Source organism: Macrotis lagotis, chromosome 1 (genome assembly GCF_037893015.1).
Source record: "Macrotis lagotis isolate mMagLag1 chromosome 1, bilby.v1.9.chrom.fasta, whole genome shotgun sequence".
In the NCBI taxonomy this organism is placed as follows: domain Eukaryota; kingdom Metazoa; phylum Chordata; class Mammalia; order Peramelemorphia; family Peramelidae; genus Macrotis; species Macrotis lagotis.
In genome coordinates this window covers 86,431,417-86,458,808 of record NC_133658.1, presented here as the reverse complement: position 1 = coordinate 86,458,808, position 27,392 = coordinate 86,431,417, and the positions used below count along the sequence as shown (strand labels likewise).

The 27,392-nt window shown below is 36.2% G+C and overlaps 1 protein-coding gene across 6 annotated transcripts in view; it reads right to left on the bottom strand.

Moving 5' to 3' along the window:
* Positions 1–537: 537 nt before the first annotated feature.
* Positions 538–27,392, bottom strand: part of RMDN2 (regulator of microtubule dynamics 2) — a 114,396-nt gene continuing 87,541 nt past the window's right edge. For 2 of the 6 annotated variants that reach the window (XM_074204009.1, XM_074204018.1), the window contains 7 exons: positions 24,577–24,652; positions 22,183–22,260; positions 20,670–20,768; positions 14,238–14,291; positions 14,078–14,158; positions 6,982–7,022; positions 2,264–2,749 (listed from right to left, as the gene is read on the bottom strand). In XM_074204009.1, the coding sequence (XP_074060110.1) occupies positions 2,716–2,749; positions 6,982–7,022; positions 14,078–14,158; positions 14,238–14,291; positions 20,670–20,768; positions 22,183–22,260; positions 24,577–24,652 (463 nt within the window). In that variant the 3' untranslated portion in view covers positions 2,264–2,715. Of the gene's footprint in view, positions 2,750–6,981; positions 7,023–8,727; positions 9,964–14,077; positions 14,159–14,237; positions 14,292–20,669; positions 20,769–22,182; positions 22,261–24,576; positions 24,653–27,392 lie in introns of those variants that run through there. The other 4 variants (XM_074204041.1, XM_074204000.1, XM_074204027.1 and 1 more) reach the window with 4 other exon arrangements.

The window sequence follows — 27,392 nt, the reverse complement described above, 5'->3', positions numbered from 1 at the left end:
TGCAATAGTGTACTCCATAGGGCACTTCAATTTAGGAGCAAGATGAAAGAAATCTCAGCTCAATTGGGAAAAGAACACTCACTCAAGAAGCCCACTGCTATTAGTCTTGGGGATGGGGAGTTTTATTATTAATATGGACTATTATGCTTATAGTTTTATATTTATGAATCCACCCTGCTAATGGCAACTATTTTTTTTACTATGCTGCTGTAGACTATTTGCTAATCTTTTAAATTTTTGCATCAATATTCAATAGAGATATTGGTTTATATCTTTTTTTCTTGGCCCTATTTTTTCATGGTTTTGGTACCAAGAACAACACATTTGTTCATAGAAGGAATTTAGTAATGTCTTCTTTTTTATTTTCATAAATATGTAATATTGGAAGTCTTTTGAATGTTTGATAGAATTAACTTGTAAAACTATCTTGTTCCTTTTTTTAAAAAAATTGTTTCTAGTTCATTTTTTCCTGAACTTACTGGAATTCTGTTTCTCATTCTATCAATCTATATGTTTTTGAGAACAGTCACTAGATTTTATCTGCATTAAGTTTTATTGGCATGTAAGTAAGCCATATTGTCTCTTTAGGCTTCAATTACAAAAATTATATTAGGATAGTATTTTAATCAAAAATACTTGGCCTAATTTGAAGGAGATACTTATTAATTTTTAACTATAAAATTCAAAATAATACCCTGCATTGAAAAGATTTTTACTACATTATTATTGAAGGCCTAACCAGTTTCTAGGAGCATAGATTTGATTATTCTAGGAAGGATTCTTCCCTAGGTGATTAGGCTAATTAGTAAGGGAAGAAAAGACCTTATTCTTTGACACAAGTATTCTACTGCTACATATGTATATGTATATGTATATGTATGTGTATGTGTATGTGTATGTGTATGTGTATGTGTATATGTATATGTATATGTATACGTATATGTATATGTACCCCAGGGAGGTAACTGAAAAGAAAAAAGGCTCCACATACACTGAAACGTTTTAATGACAGCAAAGAATTCAAAACAAAAATAGATGTCCATCAATTGGAGAATAAGAGTAATTTGAGGTAGATGAATGCAGTGGAATATTATTGTTGCTATTCAGTCATTTTTCAATTGGGTTCAACTCTTCATGACTCCATTTGGGGTTTTCTTGACAAAGATACTGGAGTGATTTGCCATTTCCTTCTCTAATTCATTTTGCAGATGAGGAAACTGAGGTAAACAGAGTAAAATGACTTTCCTAGGGTTGCATAATTAATGCATGAGGCTAGATTAGAACTCAGGAAGATGACTACCACTTATACCACCTAGTTGCCCAGGACACAGATGAAAAATGACTGAACAGCAAAAATCTTGTGGACAAGTTGAAAAAGACTACAAATTGTGCATTGTGGATTATGGAATGGACATAGTCCTAAAAATGAGTGCAAAAAATAAAATGTTTTCTAAGTCTTTCCTATTGATTTATTTCAGAGATCCTCTATCTTAGTTTGATTTTGTGCACTCATCAGTGACCTTTTGCTATGGAGTGTTTTTCCCCATGTTGCTCTGGGATTTTATCTGTGGGGCTAATTGCCACTGTGAAAATTCCTTCCGCAGAAGAGACACCTATTGGCAATTTTACTTATTAAAGGATTGCCTGGAACACTGATAGGGTCAATGATTTACACTGCTACACATCCAGCAAGAATTTCCATGTCTAGGTACTTGTGACTTCAAGGTCAACTCTCTATGAATGGATTACATCAGACCACCTCAAAGTTTTAATGAGAATACTTTTCTTTTCACCTGCTGGTATTTTTCATATAGAAGAGTAGTTCTACCAACATCAGACTTGGTCATCACCCAGCTATCTTACTTCTCTTTCCCTAGTACTACTACTCCCATAACACTTATTTGAAGTTCATTGTTTATAGCCCCCTCTCCACTTTGTACTACTGTTGTCCAATGTCCTTTTCCATTTTCACTGATGATTTTAGTAACTAGGTTAGGTTAAAAGGGGAAAGAGGTATCTCCTGTAACAACTAGCCCAGTTACTTGCAAGACTACCTTGCAATCAGCTCTATAAATGTAGGTTCCATGACAGCCGAGAAGAGTCCTGAATCCTAGCAGAGGGCAATCTGCTTCCCTCAATTTAGTCCTGTATGGACCATCCAGTAATGGCTTCTTTAACTCCCCTGGGACTCATATTTAGATTGCAGACCTGTCTCACCAGATCTCAAACTTGTCAGCTTCATAGCATCCACTGTGAGGAATTTTATATTGAGAAGACAGAATTTCAATTAAAACTCAACAAAATGATTTCCTTTTATTGTTGTGATTTTATTTCTTTTTTTGGGGGGAGAAAGACTCTAAAGAATATTTTAGTAATGATTAGTCAATAGGAAATAGAACATCAAATATACAAAGAAACACACTGTTAGAAATAATTTGGTATTAATATTATAGATGTCTTGGAGTCTTCCAGTTACATGATTAGCTTTGTGACTCTGCAAGTCATGGAATGCCTTTAGAAAACACATTTCTTCACTACCAGGGTGGAAAGATCACCCTCTAAATATAAATCATACCCCCCAAATCAAAACAGAAATACATAATGATAAAGATTGCATAGTTTGCCACTTGAATTTTCATCATTTGTATTTTAAAGTTGTTGCATCTGGTTTGTTGAAGTAAAATCTCTTATTTTAAATCTACTTTAAAGAAAGGATTATATTTTCCAACTCCTCCTGTGCCTCATGATCCTAAAAAAAAACCAAACACATAATGAGATTTAATATGTTCCTTTTAAGATATTTTTCTTTCCTCCCATAGAAATAGTTTTTGATTTTTTCCTCTTATGGATGGGGGTGGGATAAGATAGATTTCTTAGCAGTAATTATTACAATGGGGTTCAATAGGGACTAGATAGAATTTATGTCTATGAAAATTTGGATAAGCTGGAGAAGTGTTGCAGAATGATTATTCCATATAACAGATAAACTGGAGGGATCAAGGAAAATGGAAAAGAGAGGAATGGGGAGAGGGTTGATGCTTTACTTTGAAGCTAGACATGTTGGAAAATTCCCAACACAGGTACATAGACACTTTTTATGGTGGGAGATGAAGATGTTCTTTTCTTTAAGCAATTAGAAGAGCAAAATAGCTATCGTTTATTCATAGATATATATCTTTAAGTTCTGCAAAACACTTTTACATGCATTATCTCATTTGATTGGATAAACTCAAGATCATCCTTAGGGCTTTTGCTTAAGTAGATCATTTTGACAAATAACTCTCACATAATTTCCATCATTCTTAGGTGGTACTGACAGAGGGTGGGTAGCATTAGGCATTCTTGTCAAAGTACCAGTCATTACAGTTAAAATTTATTCCTGAAGGCTTGGGTCCTACACAGAGCCTTGGAGGCTAGGGAGACCATCTCATCTAGGTGTACAACAATGTCTCCAACTTCTGCAAGGTCACAGAGCAAATCTGCAGCTAAGTTGGGAGGAGACCGTGTGGGTTCTACTTTCTCCATCATAACAAACTATTTCAGGAATCAATTCCATTGTGAATTTTAGTCTCTTTCTCTTGAGAGGTCATGTTCCAGTCCTAAAGAGTCAGCCTTCTTTCTAGCACCTGCAATTAGAATATCTTCATTAACTACTTCTTTAAAGAATATTAAGGCCAACAACTATTGACCTCTGTTTATAACATATATATGTATAAAGATATAGTTTCTTTAAAATGGCAGTTAGTTGACATTCTCCTTAAATGAGAAAATAGAAACTGTTACTAATAGGACACTGAAATAATTATTTATCTAGAATTGCTAAGTATGCCATATGTATATTTTAAATGATTTACTAATGAATCAATACTTGAATTTCACTTTAATTATTTTTAGTGACTGATAAAAAATAATTTTTTTTATTAAAATTAAACATAAGAAAGATATCAGGCTATTATATTATTAATAAAAAGTCAAGATAATAATAGATTCCCTAAGTAATGTCTCTCTTGGACTTGGAATCTGATGTCAGTATCATCTGAATATTTTCAACAAATAATTACTTTAGAATTTTCAGGTGTCCTTAGAGACACTCAACACCAATACCAATGCACATAATAATGACTTCCAAGATGTCTAGTTTAAAAAAGACACAATTCCCTATAATGAGAAAGATCATTGTTATGGTAATAATTGAGGTATGATATATTGATATAAGTAAATCAGTCTGCAAGAATTTATTAAGAATTTACCCCAAGTCTGATTCTGTGCTGAGTGCTGGGGATGAAAAGAAAGGCAAAACCAGTCTGTTACAGTTCACTGGAGGAAATGGCATGTATATGAATAAGGGTATCCAAAACACACACAGAGTAAATAGAGGGCAATTAGGCAAGGGGAAACTTTACCCCGTTGGGGTTGGGGGAAAGGAATCTCAGGAAAGATTTCCTAGAAGGAAGGATTTGAGCTGAGTCTTGAAGGAAGTGCTGAGGGGGCTGAGCATACAAATGCTTTGAGAGATGGTGGATTGAGTTCGAGAAACTCCAAGCTGGCCAGTATTGCTGGCTCACAGAACATTAGGTGGAGAGTCAAGTGAAAGCCGATCAATAAACAATAACTTGAGTTGATAGCTGATGGCTATTTACATACAGTAACAAGCTAGGCTCACTCCAATTCAATTCATCAAAGCTTTATTAAGTTATCTGGCATATAGGAATAAAAAGATACAAAGAAGTCAGCCCTAGTTCTCTAGAAGGCAGAGGTGGTGTGGAAGAGATGGGCTGGGGATGAGAAACAGAAATGGTGAACTATGTTGCTATTGTTGCTGTTGTCGGCAGCAGTTAGATGGCACAGTTGTTAGCTCTTCTACACTCCAGGACTGGTACTTTGAGTTCAATTGTAGCCTCACACACTTAATGATGTGACCCTGAGCAAGTCACTTAACCCTGCTTGCCTCAGTTTTCTCATCTGTAAAATGAGCTGGAGAATGAAATGGCAAACCATTTCAGTATCTTTGCAAAAAAAAAATCCCAAATGGGGTCACAAAGAATAGAACATGATCGAATAACAACAACAATATCATCATCAAGTAATATGAGAAATTAAATTTGAGAGTGTGGAGGGGAAGACAGCTTGTGGAGGTGCAGGTTTCAGAGAAGGTTTAATGAAGGACAACTCCTCCTCACCTCCCAGAGGTAGGTCTTAAAAAAAAAAGAGAAATATTTCAAGAGATGGAGATACACGAGTGGTGGCCTACATGAACCTGCATACAAGTGAGAGGGGGAATGGGGAAAGGTGAGAATTTGGGGGAGTTCATTATCATTCAGCTGGAATGTAGCATATAAAGAGGAACAATGTGAAAAAAGGCTGGAAAAGGGGTTGGGTTTTTAAGAGCTCCCTCAGTGGTCCCTGAGACCACTAAAGAGAGACCACTGACCCCGGGTCAGTCTTGTGTCCCAGGACTATTATTTTGACAGCTATGAGAAAGACAGGAGACAAGAGGCTCTGAAGCTCAATGAGGAGGCTGTTATAACAGTGGAGGGGGCAGAAGCAGGGAAGGAGAAGAGGGGCTGAGTTAGGAGGTGAATAAGAGTAGAGAGAAGGGAAAAATTGTAGTTTGAATTTACTTGTCTGTGCCCATGTTGTCAGTCTCTCTTCCCTCTAACAGAAGGTCAGTTCCTTGAAGTTTTATTTCTGTTTTGCTTATTTTCTACCCAGTTCTTGCCATACTGTTTGGCACTTACTACATACATGTTGGATTGAACTGAATTAATTCAAGAAAGATTGTGGAGGCAGAAGTGATAAGATTTGAAAAATCTTGGGAGGAAGAGACACAATACAGGAAAGTAAACATTCTTAAACATTCTGAACATAAAGTAAACATTCTTCATTTATTGTGGATTCTGTGCCTTCCTCAATTTCTTTTTTAATAATTCTACATCTAGTGTACCATAATAATTTCCTCTACTTATTTTCCAATAGTAGGTGTTATTATGGTGATTATTTTTAAAAAAGTACTGCTTTTATTTGCTTCAGACATAATTTTATATAAAAAATTTTTTATACATGAGTTTCTTTTCTCTGAAGCAATGAGTTTTAATGTTCCTGCTGAGGCTTACAGAGTAGTCATTATTTGTTTAGCTAGCTAATTTCTCCACAGTTTTGGACAAAAGAATCTTATTGATTTTAAGAGAAAAGCGTTTCCCAAGGCCTCAGGTTCTCCACTTGGAGCCAATACAAGAGCACATGACCCGTATATGGGCTGTTATTTCAGAGTCAGGAAATCTAAGCCCTCCAGAGTCAGAACACTGGACTCCCCGGACCCCAAGTCTAAAAGAGAGGAAGGAGATCACAGCATACTAATATTAGAGAAGTAATTTCTGTCCTAGTTTGCTTAACATGTTGGTGAATCTTCTGTGTTCTTAGCAACTTTGTAAGAAGTGTTGGCATGGAAGGAAAAGCTCTTTTTAACATTTCAGTTTATCCTTTTTTCCTTTGCCTTAAAATGACTTATGTTCATGACTCACAACTCCTTTCCCTCCTTTATCATATTATAAATTCCTTGAGGACAGAAAGTGAATCATATTAATTTTTTAAATCCCCTCCCTTGTGCTTGATGAATTGAAGTCATTTGAAAGGCACCTCTATAGAAAAGGATTCTTTGCTGAAGGAAACCCTCCACTTAGGATCCTGTGGATTTAGAACTGGAAGAGTCATGAGAGGTCACTGGGTATACTTTCCCATCTCCCCGATTTTATAGATGAGGAGACTGAAGTTAGGGAAATTATGGGATTGGCCCAAGGTCACATAGGTATGAAGTGGTAGATGGAAGATTCAAACCCAAGAACTCTTATACAAAATCCCCTTTTCCAATTCTTTCCTTCTCCTTGTTTCATCGTAGTTTTGCCTTATTTTTCACAGAATCAAAGAATTATAGTTTTAGAGGTAGAAAGTAACCTAAAGCCTATGTAGTTGAGTTATACTCACAAGACATCTGTTCTACAATCCTCCAGCACTTGCTTGAAGACCTTCAGTGAGGAAAGAACCCACCACTTCACTTTGAGGGAGTCTTAATTGTAAGGAAGTTCCCCCCCCCTTACTTTAAGCTTACAGTTTTTGCTTTGCAGGAATGTTTTACTTTTCATTTGAAAAGAAAATACATAGGGCCTTCTTCCTCTGAATTTTCTAGTGGATTGACTCATTTTCTAGGAAGATTGAGTGAGCAAAGCCACTGAAAAAATGCAGCAATGAATGAGGCAGGAAGAGAAATGCTAATGCACTGCCTGCTAGATATTTTTAATTAGTTGACTAGAGCTTTCATATTGCTTAAACTTGGCTTAAAGTATTTACTAGTATTCACATAGAACTTTTATTCTTGTTGAATGTTAATCATCTTTTGATATTTAATTTTCTATTATGATGATACTGGGAACAGTATAAACATTCATTCTGAAATAGGAGAGAATCATAAACATCTGAATTAAAAAATGATATAATGCCTTTTTTTAACCATCGTAAAAATTAGAGTAAAAAACTTCTCTCATATGTTCTGAAATTCTATTAGTGAACATTTATAAAGCAATTCATATGCTCATGCACAGTAATCACAAAATATAAGAACTGAAATGGATTCAAGAGATCCAGTAGTCCAAACTCATTATTTTACAAATAAAAAAATCAGAAAAACAGGTTAAAAGAAGTATTCAAAGTCACACAGTTAGATAGTGCTGAAATCTAGACAAACTCAGGTCTCTCTTCTCCTCATGCAATACTCTTTCTACCCCTACATTGCATCTAATTATTAGAAGGCTCAGAATCTCCATCTTATCATAGAACTTGAAAAGAAAGATTTTACTTTGGCATATGCAACAACAGAGCTGGAGAGACTTAGGATATGGCTCTTCATCACAAGTTGAGGGCTTGGCTTTTGATGATGGTAGTGTACAAAAGAACTTGGAAGCTGAAGATTTTGGTCACTAGAGTTAAGGACTTAAAGCAACATTCGCCACAAGGTTAACAGGGCATATGCGTGGAATTCATCCTATTTGGTATAAACCATTTCCACTCAAGTTCTCCTCTTCTAATGCCTCACTGGTTTCTCAAGGCTGTGCCAGTGTGGCATAGGAGTAGAGGTTGTGGGATAGACTGTCATCTAAATACCACCCCACTTAAGTGCAAAGAAGCTCATTGCTACATGGACCTGAAGGAAGATGACCTTGAGTCAATCCAACATCTGACACCTACTAGCTGTGAACCTGGGCAAGTCTTTTAAATACTGCTTGCCTCAGTTTCCTCATCTGTATAATGAGGATAATAACAGTACCTCCCTTAGGAATGAGAATGAGAAAATGAGAAAATATTTGTGAAGAACTTAGCATGGTACCTGGCACACAATGGATGCTTAATATTTTTTCTTTCCCTTTTTTCTTTCTTATTTTCTTCCTTTTTCTTCCTTCTTTCCTTCTTCCTTCCTTCCATCCCTGGTTCCTTTTTCTTCCTTCCCCTCTCCTCCTTCCTTTCTTTTTCTACCTTGCTTCCTCTTTCTTCCTTCCTTTCCTTCTTTCTTCTTTCATCTTAACTCATCTTCAATCATCCCTTAAATCTGTCCCTTCTACAATACATCTTTACACACAGACACCATGTTCCTAAAGTACAGGTCTGATCCCATTAACTCCCTACTCAATTAACTCTAGTAGCTCCCTCTTCCTTCTAGATACAAGTTAGTAGCTCCTCTCTCTCTCTCTCTCTCTCTCTCTCTCTCTCTCTCTCTCTCTCTCTCTCTCTCTCTCTCTCTCTCTGTCATTTAAAACTCTTTACAGATCAGTTCCTCCCTTTGCTCCCTCTCCAGACCTGAGTGTCCTGCCAACCTGGTCCACCTCGTCTTCATTCCACATGAAATCATTCATCATGCCTCTCTGGGTCTTTGTCCTGATTCTTCTCTACTCTTGAAATGCTCTTCCTCCTGATTCATCTTAGATGCCACCTTCTGCATTCCACCTTTCCTGGTCCCCCTGACCCAGCTGCTTTTGTTTTCTGATATAGTGTATAGATAATCTTCCCTTCTACATATTTTGTATGTTTCTTGTATACACTTACTCAAGCACATATTGTCTCCCTGTTAGAATGTAAGTTCCTTGAGAATAGGAACTATTTTCCATTTTTTCTTTGTATCCTCAGTGCTTAGCACAGTGCCTGGTGTATAATAAACTCGTCATTTTCAAATCTTGGTTTTCCCAATTACATGCAAAAATAAGTTTTTGGGTTTTTTTTTTAGATTTTTTTTAAGGCAATGGGGTTAAGTGGCTTGCCCAAGGCCACATGGCTAGGTAATTAAGTGTCTGAGGTCAGATTTGAACCCTGGTACTCCTGACTTCAAGGCCAGTGCTCTATTCACTGCACCACCTAGCTGCCCCTAAAAAAATAAGTTTTTAAGACTCATTTTTAAAACTCTCGAGTTCCAAATTCTCTCCTCCTCCCATCCCAATCCCCCTCATTGAGCATATAATAAATTCTTAATAATGTTTACTGATTTAACTTATAGAATTTTCTCAATTAGATGCATAATATGGTCTAACAATCTACAGTCAGTTTGTGCTTAATGTGTATATAGTAAAAGATGATGGATGAAAATTTTATCAACCACATAAGCATCTGGAGAGGCAGTTCTCTGAGTTAGAACATCAAGTTCTCTGAGTTAGAACATCAAGTCCACTATCTGGATTGACACTTTAGACAAAAATGAAATAAGCCTGGAATTGAATGGAAGTAGAAAAGAATATTGGTTTGCATTTTGGAAATTGTAAAATGCTTTCCATGATTTCTAGCTACTCCTTAAAAATCTTTTTATCACAGATGTTTTTTTGTATCCTGCTTTGCATTGTAGTTATTTGTGTTTTACTTACTTTACCAGATTATAAGTGCTTGAAGGTGAGGACCATGTATGGGTTTATCTTTGTATCTCTTCTAGTCCTTAACAAAGAATAGGTGCTAATTAAATCCTTATGGAATTAATGAACTCTACATATAATAAAATCACTATGTTGTAAATGAGTAAGAGCATCAGTGGTACAGAAATGAGAAAGATATTTGAGAAGCATGCAACATGTTCAGTTATAGAATAAAAACATCACACTGATTAGAGTCAGACTCCCAAACAAGGAAAAGCTCTTTAAACAGGATTTCCTCTTCACAGAAGTAAATGTTTGGCAGTAGTTTTGAAATCTGAGGTAGAACTGAGACAGAGAGTATTCTCACTCTGCTGCTATCACTAGTAGAGTTGATGGAGGTTAGTTCTATTGAAACCTTATGGTTTGCAACTCTCACCACTTCTTACTTTTCTGTCCCAGTTTCCTAAGACTAAATATTCCTCTTTCCAATCCTCATTTCCTGTTTTCTTATCATCATCTACCTTAACCCTGTGGATTTGTCAAACCTGTCCATTGTGCCTTTTTGAATTCACATCCATTATCAATTTCTCTTCATTTTTTAATTTCTAATGTTTTTTCTTTTTCTCTCTTTCTAATATTATTCAAATCTTTCTTCCCCAGTTGTTCATCTTAAAAAGAGATACCATCTGACTTGATTCTAACATCTACCCTTACATTATCTTAGTCTATGGCTCTGTTCTCTTTCACAGGCAAACTTTTTTTTCCTTTGTTTTGGTGGGGGGGGGGGGTGTTAATGGTGCAATCGGATCAAGTGACTTGCCCAAGGTCATACAACTGTTAAGTATTAAGGGTCTGGGGGTGGCTAGGTGGCATAGTGGACACAGCACTGGCCCTGGAGTCAGGAGGATCTGAGTTCAAATCCAGTCACAGACACTTAATAATTACCTAGCTGTGTGACCTTGGGCAAGTCACTTAACCCCAATGCCTTACAAAAACCAAAAAGAAGCATTAAGGGTCTTATTTGAATTCAGGTCTTTCTGGACTCTGGGGTCAGTGCTCTATCTACTATGCCACCTAGCTGCCCTCAAAAAGCTTATAAAAAGGTACCTACATTTGTTGATTCTGTTTCTTCTCTTAATCCCTTCTCAAAATGGTCCTTTCCAAAGTTACCAATGATCTATTTGTCAAATCTTCATTTTTCTTGACCTCTATGGAACAATGTCAACACTGTTGACTTCTCCTCTTAAATACTCTCTATGAGGCTATGAGATATTTCTCTCTCACTTGTCTTTCTCATCGCTCCTTCTCAGTCTTTTTTTGTTGCAGAGTCATCATCTTCCTCTATCTGTGGGTACACTTCAAAGCTCTATTCTGGGACCTTATTTCTCTCTATACCCTTAATTCTGATTACCTTATCAGCTCCCAAAAGTTTAATTCTCATTCTTTATTCTTGCTCTGAAGTAAACTGCAATAGTATTCTCCTTTGAACTTAAAGCTGTTTTAAACTCTCCATTTGCACCTTCATAGAATAGTTTGACTCATTTATCATTATTTGAAATGGAAAAAACACTATTCTCATTTGGAGTCAATTTTTACAACTCTTAAGAGATAGGTGCTATAGTATAGCATATATAGGTGCTTTTACATATGAAGACACTGAGGCAGATGTTAAGTGATTTACCCAGGGTCACATAGCTGATAAGTGTTTGGAGATGAATTTGAACTTAGGTCTTCCTGACTTAAGGCCCAGTGTTTTGTCCTCTGTGCCACCTAGCTTCATGGTAATCAAGTCCAAATACATTGGGAATCTCTCAATCTCTCTCTCTCTCTCTCTCTCTCTCTCTCTCTCTCTCTCTCTCTCTCTCCAAATATAGATATAGATATAATAGTACTATCTTAACCTAAAAATATTCTAGGGAATGATCTGACTTAGCTGGATTGTACACTTAAACTCTCTGTGATTTATCTTTTTTCTTTAAATTGCTTTTCAATGTTTTGAGAAGTCAATAAGGGCAGTGAGATGATGGTACAGTGGATAGAGCACTGGATCAAGCACTTCTCCTTTTATTTTTTTAGGTTTTTTTTTTTTTTTTTTAAGGCAAATGAGGTTAAGTGGCTTGCCCAGGGCCACACAGCTAGGTAATTATTAAGTGTCTGAGAACGGATTTGAACCCAGGTACTCCTGACTCCAGGGCTGGTGCTCTATCCACTGCGCCACCTAGCTGCCACGGATCAAGCACTTCTTCAAGAAGACTCAACTCTGATCTTTGACACTTAATACCTATATGACCTGAGCAAGGCACTTAATACTATTTGCCTCCATTTCCTAATCTAAAAAACCAGTTGAAGAAGAAAATGGCAAACTGCTCCAGCATCTTTGCCAAGAAAATCCCAAATGGGGTCTTACAGAGTCAGACACAACTGAACAACTGTTCATAATAACTGTTAATAATCTTGTGTCTTTCTTTTGAAAATCTCTCCCTACTCCCATGGATGGAAATCGGAAACTTGTCTGCAACTTATGGTCCTAGAAAGTTGACTACTGGTATTGTAACTTGGTTGTAACTTGGTCCTGGTTACATAACTGTTATGAGTCAGAAGTAACACTTGAACACAGGACCTCTTTTATAATGTGGGGCAAATGTCATTGCTCTCTAAACACACATTATTTGTGGTTGACTTATTTTCTGGAGTGGAGGCTAAGTGGATAAAATCTTGATCTGAAAGGGATTTTAGAGCCCTTCTGGCCTGACTTTTCATTTGGGAGAGTCCAGTGCCTTTTGCCCAAAGTCACTCAGAATCAGAGAAAGCTTTGCAACTGGTCCAGTCTTTATCCAAAATACAGAGTGTTCTGCCTCATACTGCTGTGGGCCCTTCATGTTTACAGTCTGGGACTGGGTCTGGCCTCTTTCAGCTGTCTGGTTGTGATAGGTTTTCATTGGCTTTTTTTAAGGAAAGGTTTTATATATGGAAAATAATCCAATAGCTATTAACTCCAACTTTGATGTTAGGCTTCTAATTCACCTAACATTTCTAAAGTAGAACTTGGGGATTATGAGAGAATGATTGAAAAGAACAGAAGATGGCAGTGGCCCTGTTCTCTTTGTGTCTCATCTGAAGAGTGTGCCAATCACTGAATGCTATCAAAATTATATAACTTCCAACACAGGAAACAGTGGGGCCTTAGTGGAAAAAGCATTGAACTGTAGTCAGAAAACCTGTGTTTAAGTCCTAGGTTTGTGACTTACTAGCTGGGTGGCAGTGGTGAAATAATATCACCTCTCTGAAACTCAGTTCCCTTATTCATAGGGCTGGAGGTCTTTCTGAAGGAAGAGCTTTCCTTTAATATCCTGGGAAGCAACTTTTTTTTAAAAAAATTTTTTTGTAAGGCAATGGAGTTAAGTGGCTTGCCCAAGGCCACATAGCTAGGTAATAATAAAGTGTCTGAGGCCGGATTTGAACTCAGGTACTCCTGTCTCCAGCCACCTAGCTGCCCTCCAGGAAGCACCTTTTGTTATAGTTCTAAACTAAAGATGCCTGTTTGGAATTGAAGTAGTCACAAAAGGTGGGAAAGAACAGGCAGAGCTAGAGAAGAGGTAGTGGGGGATCTTCTCCTTTGGAAGCAAGAGCACAAGGAGCAGGAAACAGGAGCTGGGACAAGTAGAAATGTTTTCTGGCAGGCTCACCTCTCTTCTCACCTCTGACCAGGGTGCCTCCTGGAGAGAGTGGGAAGTTTTTGTATCCTACCTATTTCCAAACTCCTGGTTCTTTCTGTTGCTCCCTCTCTCCTTACTTCTCCACTAGCTCTCTGACACACTAACTAGCTTGTCCTTGCTTCTCTATCTTGATCATTCTGTTCCCTGTTTAACTTCAGGTGGGATTGCTAGACTGTAGACTGCAGACTTACAACTAGTTAGCATGCCTCACAAACACTTTGTTCTAGAAGACTAACCACTACTAAGAATATATTTAGCAGAATGGAGAAAACCAAAGTCAGAATGTCTCTGAAACAAATAAAGATTAAAATGTCCATAAGCTAATTATCTCTTAAGCTATATTTTACATTTTCAAAAATATAATACTCTCAACATCTCTGCTTCTTCTCGTCTCTTTTCCCCTCCAAATCTCCCTCATAAGGAAAAAAAAGAGAAAGTGAAAATAGAAATTTTGGCTCAGTCACTGAGATTTATCCTTACCTTTTTGTTAACAGAATCAACTAGTGAAGCAGAATCACAATACGTCAAAGCATTTTCTTTTTGTCCAAGTTCTTTATAGCACTGAAAAAAAAATTCAAATTAAGATCCTAAACCACCCCCCACAAAATTTCAAAACTTTCTTAAAATTATTTTTAGTTACCTTTGCCAAATATACATAGTTGTACTTTGAATATCCAGGTTTTAACTCTTCAGCCTAGTCAAAGAAAAACAAAATGAAAACAAGGGGAAATTGAAAAATAATGAGAATAAAATTCATCAATTTCAAATGTCAAAATTCAAATTTCATTAAGATAATACATTATTTAAATAAAGGTATATCATTTTAATCAGATACAATACTATACTATCTTTTGGAAGAAAATACCAGTTGCTTTTGGATCAATTTATAAAAACTGTATTAGTTGATATCTATACAGAAATTGATTATAACTTTATATATGGTTTCTGAAATAACTTTTCCTTGGCAAATAAATATCTATTTACTTAAATTCAAGATATCTTGAATAATTGAATTTTTAAAATTTATTTTCAAGTATGAGATTGAAGAGAAGTGATTAGTAAAAAAGATAAGATTTAGTAAAATGCAAATTCAAAATGGGTCAGAAATACCCAGTGTGATTTTAGGCTGCATTAAGAAAACAGAACATTCAAAAAAGAGAGGGTAAGGGGAGTGCTATATGATGCCCTGGTCTAGAGTACTGGGTACTACAGTGCAGGAACACTGACAGTCTGGAACAGGTCCAGAGGAAGGTGACAAGACGGTGAGAAGCCTGTATAGACCATGCTAAGGAGGATGAATTCAAGGAATTAAGGATATTTAGTCTGAAGAAATGTGAGGATAGGGGCAAGGAGAGGCAAGGTATGATAGCTGTCTGATTAGTTTGCAGGGATATCATAGGAAAGTAGACTCATTCTACTTGGCCTCATAGAGAATATTTAGGTGTAATGAGCAAAATTTACCTAGAAATAAATTTAAGCAGATTTAAGATAGATGTTTGGCAGATCCCCCTTATACTTAGAATTATTGCAAAGTAGAATAGACTGTCTCAGGTTACTACAAGTTTTCAAGGATGACTGTCACAGATAGTGATTCTCTTTCAACTATGGGTTGGCCTACAGGGCCCCTCTAAAGGGCCTTTCACCTCTGACACTCTGTGGTTCTGATAATGGAAGGAAGTGGGATTCTAAAAGTTATTGGCATCTTCTGTTGGCCACATTTAAGACGAGTGCCTCTGATTTTTACAAAGAGTCTCCAGAATAGGAATCACCCCCAAAAGAGATGATCCTGGGAACTAGGCAGATAGTGTAAGTTGTGTTGTAGGTTGGGATGATATTGGATCCTTTATATCATCTCCCAGATCATAACTACCACTATCTCCAATGCCATCATCACCATCATTATCTCTTCCTCTTCTCCTTTCCCCTTCCTCCTCCTCCTTTTTCTCTTTCCTTCTGCTTCTTCCCTTTCCCTTTATTCCCTTTCTTCTTCTAGAAAAAAGACAACTGACCTTTTCAGGCTTTTTACACATTAATACCCTTCTTTCACTCCACTGTCTAGTCAAACTGCCTTCTCACTCTTCCTCATATATCCATCCATCTCACATCTCTGTGCCTTTCCTTTGGACACCTTCTTACCTAGTATTCACTCTGTTCTTACCAGACTTTTAAAATCCCTTGCTTCCTTCAAGATTCAACTTACCTTCTAGAATGAAGCCTTTCCTGCTACTGCTACTGTGATTCCTCCTCCCCATTGACCTTAGCTTTGTTTTCTCTCTGACATTTATGTACATGCTACTTCCCTAAAAGAATGCAAACTCCTGTTCTAACTAATGTCTATATATATGTAAAGGAAAAGAGTTTTACCATGCAACTACTATTATCAGAATAAACTTCAATGCTACATCCAACTGCACAAGTGTACATGAGTAATACATATATATGTTACCAACAGATTATTTGCCTTTTGTCTTTGTCTTTTCAGTGCTTCCCACTAGAGACAGTGTACTCAATACAATCAGTATTTTCTATGGTTAGCTGATTGGTTCTCATCCTTTATTATCAAAGAAGACCAAAATGACACCACTGTATTTGAGACAAATTGCAGTGTGTCTGACTGTGGCTGATTAACCCAATATGAACTTGGAATGTCCTACCACAAGTTGGTCACAAATAGTCCATGTAAACACCTGGGGTGGGTACTATAAATTTATGTATGTCACTTTTTTTTGAGCTGCTTCAAATTCTACCCTTCTTATAGAGTGCAGCACCCTCACTGATGAGGGCACACCATGCTAAGCAGTCCTGTACAAATTCTTCCAAGCTTTAAAATAAATTCTGAAGTTCTTCAACAAGACCTTCAAGATATCTTGGTATCACTTTTGCCTCCCTTGTGAGTGTTTTCCCTGTGTGATTTCTCCATAAAAGTTTTTTTGGCAAGCATATGTCTGGCATTCTAACATGTCCAGCCCATTGTGTTGCACTCACTCTGTAGTAATGTTGGAATGCTAGGTAGTTTAGCTTGAGATAAGGAGCCCAGTGTCTAGTATCTTCTCCAGCCAAGTGATCTTCAGAATCTTCCTCAGACAATTTAAATGGAAGCTATGCAGTTTCCTGATTTAGTGCTGGAAGACTGTCCCAATTTCACAGGTATATAGCAATGCAGTCAGCACAACAGCTCTGTGGGCCTTCAGTTTGGTAGCCAGGCAAAGACCTCTTCTCTCCCACACTTTCTTTTGGAGTCTTACAAATACTGTGCTAGCTCTGGCAATGCATATGTCAGCCTCATTGTCAATGTCTACCTCCTTGGAAAGGACACTGCCAAGGTAAGTGAACTTGTCCACAGTACTCAAAACTTCTCTATTTGCTACAATTGATAGCTTCACATATGGCTGATGTAGTGCTGGCTAATGGAGCACCTGGGTTTTCTTGGTGTTAATTGTTAGACCAAAATTAGTACAAGCAGCAGAGAATCAATCCATACTTTGCATCTCAGCTTCAGAGATTGCCTTGGGTGCATAATCATCTCCAACCTAAGATTATGTAACAACACTCCCTCAACTTTTGTCTTGGCTTGTAGCTTTTTCAAGTTGAAGAATTTGCCATCAGTGCAGTACCTGACCTTGAGGCCATGTTCATTCTCAGTGAAGGTGTTTGATAACGTGGCTAAAAATATCATACTAAAAAGCATGGGAACAAGGACACATCCTTGTTTTATTCCATTGGTGACTGGGAAATCTTGTGAGAGCATCTTCCACTTCCAGAATCCAGGCATGCATGCTGACATGAAATTGATGTAAAATACTGATGAACTTCTCTGGGCAACCAAATTTTGATGTAATTTTCCACAAACCCTCACAACTGGTATCAAAGTTCTTAATCATATCTACTAATGTTTATAGACCTCTGTTCTGTTCCTGGCATTTTTCCTGGAGTTGTTGGGCAACAAATACCATATCGATTGTTTCTTGATCCTTTCTGAAGTCACACTGCTTGTCAGGGAGGTGACCATCTTCTTCCAGGTGAAGGATTAGCTTATTAAAAAGGACTCTGGAAAGAATCTTACCAGCAATAACTAAAAGAGAAATACCCCTGTGATTGTCAGAGGACAATCTATTCCTTTTTCCTTTATAGAGCTGGATAATGGAGGCATCCTTGAGTTCTTGGAGTATAACCTCTTCTTGCCATATAACATGGAAAATTCCTTTTTGTTTCTCTTTTCTTTTTTTTTTTTGCAAGGCAATGGGTTTAAGTGGCTTGCCCAAGGTCACACAGCTAGGTAATTATTAAGTGTCTGAGGCCGGATTTGAACTCAGGTACTCCTGACTCCAGGGCCGGTGCCCTATCTACTGCCACCTAGCTGCCCCTAACCTAGAAAACTTCAATCAGTTTTTGGATGAGCAATGGAATCCTCATCTTGTAGGTTTTAGCTGGAATAGAATCCCTACCAGGTGCTTTGCCATTTGAAAGGAGCTTAATGGTTTACTAAACCTCTTGTTCATTTGAAACTTCAGCTAGGGACTAACTGACTTCAATTTGAGGTAAAGGGTCACTAGCTTCCTTGGTGTTGGTCTGTTAAAAACACTAGGGAAGCCTTCCACCCATCTCTCTAGCACCATGTCCCTATCATTAATCAATGTGGTTCCATCAGCACTGAGTAGTTCAGATGCACCATATGTCTTTGGCCCAAAAATAGCCTTTAGGGGCATCATAAAAGTATTCTGGTGTGTTACTATATGCATAAAATTGAATTTCATCTGCCTTCTTACTGAGCCAAGAATACTGCATCTCTCTAAGCTTTGCTTGTACTTTACTTTTTTTTAGCATCTTTTAAAAACTTTTTTAAAAATTTATTTAAGGCAATGGGGTTAAGCAACTTGCCCAAGGTCATACAGCTAGGTAATTAGTAAGTGTCTGAAGCCAGATTTGACTCAGGTCCTCTTGACTCCAGGGCCAGTGCTCTAATCACTGTGCAACCTACCCGCCCTTTGTACTTTACTTTTTTTTTTTGTTTGCTTGTTTTTTTGCTAGGCAGTGGGGTTAAGTGGCTTGCCCAAGGCCACACAGCTAGGTAATTATTAAGTGTCTGAGACTGGATTTGAACCCAGGTACTCCTGACTCCAGGGCCAGTACTTTATTCACTGCCACCTAGCCACCCCTGTACTTTACTTTTGATGGAATTAAATACTTCCTTCTTAGACATGGATGAACTATGCTGCTGGTAAACCCTATGGAGTTCTTGTTTTTTCATTTAGCAGCTTCTGTATGTTCCCATCACTTTCATCAAACCAATCTAGGTGTTTGTGAATGTTCTGCTCCAAATGAGCAATGCTGTATATTAGATCTCTGAAATGCAGTGCTGTATATTAGATCTCTGAAAGCTGCCCACTATTTTTTCTGCTCCACTTTTGCCAACTGTGTGTTGGTTCAGTTTCCCTCCAAGTTAGCAATAAACTCTTCCCAATCAGAGAGACACTGTAATCTTTGTTTGGTGTTAATTGTTAGACCAAAAATTTGGTGTTAATTGCTAGACTAAAATTAGCACAAGCAGCAGGAAAAAAAAAGCAGATCCATACTTTGGATACAACAATTTTTCTAGTATTCATTTTGCCTTGGGGCTGCTACTTTGATTGAATATGAATATTTGGCTTAGAGAAGATGAGTCTGTGATCAGTCCAGCACTCTGTACCACACATTGCCTTTGTCACTCTAATATCCTGTCTGTCTCTTCTCCCTACAATCACATAGTATAATAAATGCCAATGTTTGCTATGGGGGTGCATCCAGAAAGTTTTATTGCATTTAGGTAAAGGGAAGACAGTGTTTGTGATGAGGAGGTCATGGGATGTGCAAATCTTCAGTAGTAGGTAATCACTGTTGTTGTTCCCAACTCTATTCCTCCCAAGGACTCCCTGACATATTTAATAATCTGAGCCTACTCTAGCATTAAAATCACCCAGAATTATAAGCTTGTGCTCTTTTGGTACATTGATGAAAAGGGTCTCCAGATCTTCATAAAATTTTTCTTTAACTTCATCTGTGATCATCATGGTGGGAGCATTGGCACTGATGATGGTAGCATGACATTTTCCTGGAAGTGGCAATCTCATTGTCATGAGTCTCATTCACTCCTTCTGGTAAGCATTCAAAAATGTTGACCAGATAAGTTTTGACTCCAGCCTCATGTTGTTCCCTTTCACTGTGGCCACTCCAGAAAAACATGTATCCAACTCTAACTTAGTAAACTGGCCTTCATTTGCCAACCTTGTTTCCCTTAAGGCTGCTATTTGGATACTATACCTGCAGAGTTCTCTCACAAGAGGTGGTTGTCTTTCAGGTCTATTGGATCTTGTGTTATCTATGAATATACACACATTTCATGGACCAATGGTGAGTAGAATCTTCTTTGAAAAAGTTTTTGTAGATTTTTTTTTTGTGCCTGGACTGCACTGTGAGATTCCTGCCTGTGGTGGTAATCAGGCCAGAGTTGGGTAAGCAGACAATTTTTAGAGTACCTTTTCTAGCCCCTTCCTCATATAAGCAGGTGAGCAGTAAAGGGATGCTCAGTCACCCAGGGGGCTGCTGAATCTCACTACTGCTTTCAGTGGGAAAACAACACTATGGCCTGGGTTGCCTGTCTGCAGGGTTGTGACTACAACTCCTGGTTTATCCACACTTGCTGTTTCATCACTTGCCATGACTTTGAGGAATGGTAAAGTATGGGTGATGTCTTTTGATGTGTACATAAATTTGATTTAAATGAGGTAGAACTGCATGAAATCAACTGCCTCACTCTCTCTCTTCCAAAGTCATCATGATACAGCATAGCAAGACACAATCAAGACAATTGGTGTCAGATGTTATTGTATATTAAGAATTATAATTTCAATTCACTAATTCTTCTAAGAGTATGTTAGCTAGTTGGAACACTGTTAAACTTGTGAATCATAGGCCCTGGAGTCAGAAGGATCTGAGTTCAAATCCAGCATCAGTTACTTGATATTTATTAGCTGTGTGATACTGGGCACATCACTCAACCCTACTGCCTCCCCAAAATGTAGGTAGCTAGGATTACCTTCAGGAAATTTTTCAAAGCTTCCTCTAGAGTTGAAGTTGGTACCATCCCAAAAAGAACAGAGGCCATTTTCTTCTCCATCCAATTCAATTTGAAAACCTATAGAAAAAACACTTCCTTTGGTTGATTGACTTTGATTAGGTAATCTCTTTTATTAGACATTATTATGCTGATAGATTCCAAGTTATTAAAAAGGAGTTCATTTAAAATTAATTCTAAGAATAAATTAATTCAATAAGTGTTATATTAAATAATTATATAAATTTCCATGGACAGAAAATTTCTATAGGCTTTAAAATTTTTAAAAAGACCTATGCATATTAATTCCACTTAAACTCATATTAGCTATAAATATACTTTTATTCAAGTACATATTAGTTCCCTATTATTTTTAGTGCAATTCAAGACATTGATTTTTTTCATGACCAAAGATTACAGCATGAAAAACATTTAGTGTATTGTTTTCATGTTTAATATAAAACTCAGTCATTTTATTTTGATCAATCAATCAACAAACATTAAGAAATAAAAAAGAAAGCAGACTCTTCGCCTCTAATTGTTCATGACATCTAATGGAAAAGAGGACATGCAAAGATATAGGCAACTATAACTCATAAACCTGTAGAGAGGTATAACACAAAATGAATGTAAAGCAGCCTTAAGAGGCTGGCCCTAGCAATAAGGGAAACAGGAAAGGTTTTAGGCAGAAAGTGGAACTTGAGCTGAGTCTCAGAAGAAGTAAGGAAACCCGCGAGGTAACTTAATTGTGTCAAGTTTATTTATTTCGTTAGATATTTTCCAAATACATTCTAATGTGGGCCCTCCCTTGGGAATGGCTTACTGGTCACCCCTTTGCCACACCCCACCTAACCCAGATCCCCCCCATCTCACATCTGAAGCCTTCCTGCAGCCCTGCCTCTGCTCTCTCTCTCTTCTTCAGACTATCCTTCACACAGTTGCCAAAAATCATACTCCTAGGGCACACACTTGATTGAGTGACCCTTTGTTTCCTGTTGCCTAGAAGATATGACTTAAACTCCTTGGCCTGGGATTTAAGACCATTTCAAAGTCAGCACCCACCTGTCCAGGAGCCATTCATATCCCACCTTGTAGGTGCTTAATGAATCATGATTGATTGATTTACCCCCCCCCCCCAAGTTATGACTGTGGCCACTAAACTGGATTTCCCTTTTGACCACCTTTAGGACCCTTCCACATGCTACCTAGCTGTGTCCCTTTGGTGGTCCTTTAAGAGTATGGAAATTCCTTGGAATCAGTGAATACTTAGGGTCTTCCCTCATGTCCAAAACACAAAATCTATTGCATGCATAATAGGAACTTATGGATATTTGAGTTAAAATAATTTTTGAAAAGGTGCTGAGAAGGGAAGGAGGAAGAACACAAAGACAATTTTCACATTATGATTAAAGTTTATATTGGTTAAATAAATGAATATAGACTACCAAATGTGTATGTTCAGACATTGATCTAAAGATAAATGAGACCCACTTACAGAATAGCAGTATCTTCCATTGAGGTAATACAAAAATGGCTCATCAGGTATAAGTTCTAATGCTCTATCCAGATGTTTCTGAAAGAAATTCAAACAAAAGGAAATATTTAACAAGTTTAAGGCATTATTGAGTTTAATGAATTGCACTGAGATCCGGCAAAATAAAACAAATCATATTACTAATTTAGTAAATTACATTTCAAATTACTACTTTTAGAAACATTTCAATATGTGTTCATTATATCACAATCTTCATATATTAATCAAAGAATTCTACATTGAATTGAAGAGAAAATACTGGTTACAAAATTTAGAACATTAAAAACCCCAAATTCTCACCTGCTTGCAATCTAATTAATGATACAAGGGAGGGCAAATAAATTTCTAGAAGCCTGAGTCAGAATGAAACATGCTATAGCCAAGTGAAAAGCAAAGTCAAGTTCCCCAGGGCATGGTTAAAATGACCCCATTTTGACAAAGGCAGTTTAGCAAGCAAGGAACAACTCACTTACCACTGCTGATCTATGGACATTTATGCTTAACTTGTAACTAAAGGGACATTCGCTTTTCTTTACATTGGATTTTCCATTTTATGTTTTAACAATAGAAAATTTCTGTTCTAGGTTGATTCCCACATGACAACATTTCTATTCTAGGATAGTTACCTAACTTTATTTAACTATACTAATTAGATTATAGTGGCCCTGATGGTATTTGTTTAGATCTCTTATAAATGATTTATGATTTTGGCAAGCATTTTTTTCTTTAAAATAGGTTATAATATATGAGTAAGTATTCCCAAATGTGAATTGCTGCATAATGGCTTTCTATCAAATGGATCTAGCAAGATCAATACATCTATTCTTTAGTTCAAAGCCAAAAAGGAATGATTTGATGATTATTTAATATTTGGGATTACTAAGATAATTTTCTATCCAAGGAAATAATAATTCATATTGCAAATTTTTCTAACAGACAATACAAAAGAGGACTAATTATAAGAATTATTATCATCATTACTAAATATCATGTCATTTGATGGCATGCTAGGTCACAGATGTTTCTCAGATTCTTTTATACAGGATGGGCCTGATCTCCTAATTAAGAAGAGGGAAAATTGATTTCTTCTGGGAAGAGTCAATTTTTCAACAACCCAGGCCATGAATAAAATTGAGAAACATGTGAGCTTTTAAAAAAAGTTAAAACATTAAAAATAGAAAAAAATCATTTTTTATATCTGGATATCATTACTTTATAATACAATGATATATTAAGAAACAAATTCAGAATCATGTATAATGAAGAAAAATGATCTACAAAAATAAATATTTGAAAAACAAGAACATCTGATTCAAAAAGGAATATAAAAATGGATGAAAGGATAACAGATATTTTTCCTGGACATAGATAGATATCACTGAAATTTGGATTTTATTTTCAACAAATAAAAAGTATTTATATTAATACTGGGGGCAGCTAGGTCATGCAATGGATAGAGCACTGGGCCTTGAGTCAGGAAGATCTGAGTTCAAATATGGCATCAGACATTTACTAATTGTGGGACATGGGCAGGTCACTTAAACCTGTTTGCCTCAGTTTCTTCATCTGTAAAAAAGAGATATTAAAGGAAATGGCAGATCACTTTACTAACTTTGACAAGAAAACCTTAAATAAGGGTCCCTCAGAGTCAGACATGACTGAACATACCTCTGAACAACCAATATTAATGCTACCAAAGTATAACGATGTACTACAATATAGTTTTTAATAATAGATTTTGGCAGTTATGCATTATGAATATAAGGGTAAAGACCAAAATATCTTCACTGCAACTTGGAGATATTATATATATATATTGGACATATTATATATTATATATTAGTATTCTATTCCAGCTAAAACCTACAAGATGAATACGCCATTGATCATCCAAAAACTGATTGAAATATTCCAGGTTAGGGGCAGCTAGGTGGCACAGTGGATAGAGCACCGGTCCTGGAGTTAGGAGTGCCTGAGTTCAAATCAGGTCTTAGATACTTAATTACCTGGCTGTGTGGCTTTGGGCAAGTCACTTAACCCCATTGTCTTGCAAAAACTTTAAAAAAATTGAATTTTTTCTACTAATCTGCGAGATTGTTATTAGGCCTAATTTATCTATGATTTATGTATGGTTAGTTAATTTTCTATTAATTTGCAATATAAGCAATATTCATCTGCTATCTAATTTCTCTTAACAGAATTATGAATTAACTCATTTTCAACAACCTCATTTTTATAAAGATAGCCATTTAAATTTTCTTGTTTTTTAAAGAAAGATAAAAAAATCTAAATTTGATTTTGATGAGTAACTTAACATCTTCATTTATATTAAAAAAATTAATTCAAAAAAGATACCTTAAAAAGTTGACCATATTTGATTCTATTTTGTAATCCCCCACACTCAGCTACATAGCCACACAAATTAGCATACCTAAAAAAATACCACAGTTAAAATAGTGACACATTAAATAGCTTAAAATTAAACAATAAAAATCATTGAATCAATCAAAATTCAGTAATCAAAAGTATTCCTACAAATTTAAGAGATGTAAAGATGAATAAACATTAAAATTAAAGACTTTCCAACAGGAAGAGGGCAGCTAAATAAAAATAATACCCTTTCTGGTCATTTTATTCTTCTTATTTTTTGTATCTACATGTATATACAAACATAAAATTACTGTAGAAGTAATCTGCTTTTCTGGAATTATATTCTTATTAGTAGGCACATACAAGCTGTTTTAAATATGATCACTTAAGCAAAAAATTACTTTGTTTCAAAATATGTGCTTTACATAAGAGAGACTTAATAAATGCTTATTGAACTGAATGAATATTTATCATACAGCATACATACTGTATACAGTGTACATTTCCCATCATCAACAATAAAGTATGAAATTTTGCAAATCTTAAAGTTTAAATGATTGTCAACTATTGTTGTTATAGTAATTATTATTCTTATATTATTAATGCCCCTTAAGAATGTAATTATTAAGTTCAAGTCTAGTACTCTTTCCATTAAACCATTCATATATATATATATATGATTTTAAACAACATGAGTATGCTTTCTAATGCAGATTATCTGTATTAGATTATCATCTACATTACCTATTCCTATATTATTTGTCTGTCTTCCTATGAATCCTTCATAGAGGAACTTCTTAACAGAGTGGATTTTAATCACAGTTTATATTATAAATATGTAATATATAAAATAACATATAATGCTATACATATAATATATAGTTTATATTATAGATTATATTTCTATCACAGTTTATGTATGTATGTATGTATATATATATATATATACACATCACATTTTAAATATAACCATTCAACCATTGCTTATTCCCTTTCAACTTTAAATTTTCTGTAGGTTTTGAATGACAAGGTGAAACAATGGAAATAAGGCCTTATGAATAGTTACCCTAAGAATGGGAGATTAGATTAATTCTGCATAATTCCAGAGGATGGAAGTAGGACCAGTGATGGACAGGTATACACACACACACACACACACACACACACACACACACACACACAAACAGGAAAAAATGTCTAAATTATCAAATTTATCCAAAAAGGGAACATAGCACTTTGTGAGACACTGAATATTCAATAAGTGGTAGAATTCAGATTCTCTATTATCACCAGTGCGAAATTCTGAAGAGGTTATTCCAATTAAGAAGTTGAACTGAATGATTTTGGAAAGCCTTTCCAACTTTGAAATTCAAGGATTCTATGAATATTTTTATCATTATAATTCACTGGTAGCATTGTTTAGATTGTTGGTGTATATAAATTGCTAGGAGGCACCACAAAGAACAAAGTTTTACATGTAAATTGAATCATCATTTGAGATTTAATCATATTAAAAACTCCTATCCTATAGTCTTATACCCCCATCTAGTGGTTCAACTAAGAATCAGAAACAATAACAAAAGTGTGTGGAAATCATAGTTTTCTTATCTTTGAATTAAGTAAATGACACTGACATTTAAAATCTTTAAATTTTATATCAATATTAGTTACTGTCTTTCTGGAAAAAAAATAAATTTTATGTAATTTCTTTTTGAAATTGTATTATTAACAAGTTTTAAATAGATAACAGTTATCCATAGGACCATCACATACTCTAGCAATCTCATTATGACTACCTCTTTTTTATATATTTGAAGCTCCATAAGGTTAGAAAAGAGTTAAAAAAAGTTTTGCAGTGACATGAAAGGTAGTACAAGAAAGGTAGGGTTATAGAACTTTCAGGTGATTTTCTCACATGGTACCCTCCCTTTAAAGTCTATTTGCCCATTAAGAATTTGCATCAACAGGAAAGCTCTCACCTAAAGAGGAAGTCCATCCCTATATTCTGTGTTGCTGCACTCCTAAGACTACATACAGCCCGTTAGTTCCCTACACAGCATTTACCTGTAACAGCCAATTAACTGGGGGACAAGTAGCTTAAAACAAAAACATTTATTCAAATAACAACATAAAAATATTCTGCCCCATAAACCAGGCTTGAACTCTCTAACAACAGTTAGTGGCATACAAGTATTGTAGTAGAGAAGGACTCTCTGTGGTCAGCAACTCATTCTTCTGATGCTTCAGGGCTCTGAGGTCTTTTATTCTCATGATGCCTGTCTTTTCTGGGCCATGTCTATGCTGGACAGGCTTCTCTATTGTTAGCTTCCTTGGTTGGAATTATCTCCAAAGTTCAACTTGTGACTTCAAGGGCTAAATCTCCAAATTCCTCTAGCTCATTCACCGCAACGCACTGCACTGCCATGAAACAGAAGAAGAAGAAAAAGAAGTCCCCCCCACCACCACCACTTGCTGGACTCTGCTAGGAAAAAAACTACTTGACTGATTCCTTAGAAAATATCCTGTTCTTTAAAGGTCATCAGTCAGGACTGATTTTTAAGTCAATAAATGGCTTACAGCTCTAATATAGCATTAAATTAGTGGAGTTACTTATTTATAAAAAAAAATTTTTTTGGAGGACAGCTAGGTGGCACAGTGGCTACAGCACTGACCCTGGAGTCAGGAGGGCCTGAGTTCAGATCTGATCTCAGACACTTAATTCCCTAGTTGAGTGACCTTGGGTAAGTCACTTAACCCCACTGCCTTGCAAAAACAGAAAAATAAATTTTATTGATATATCC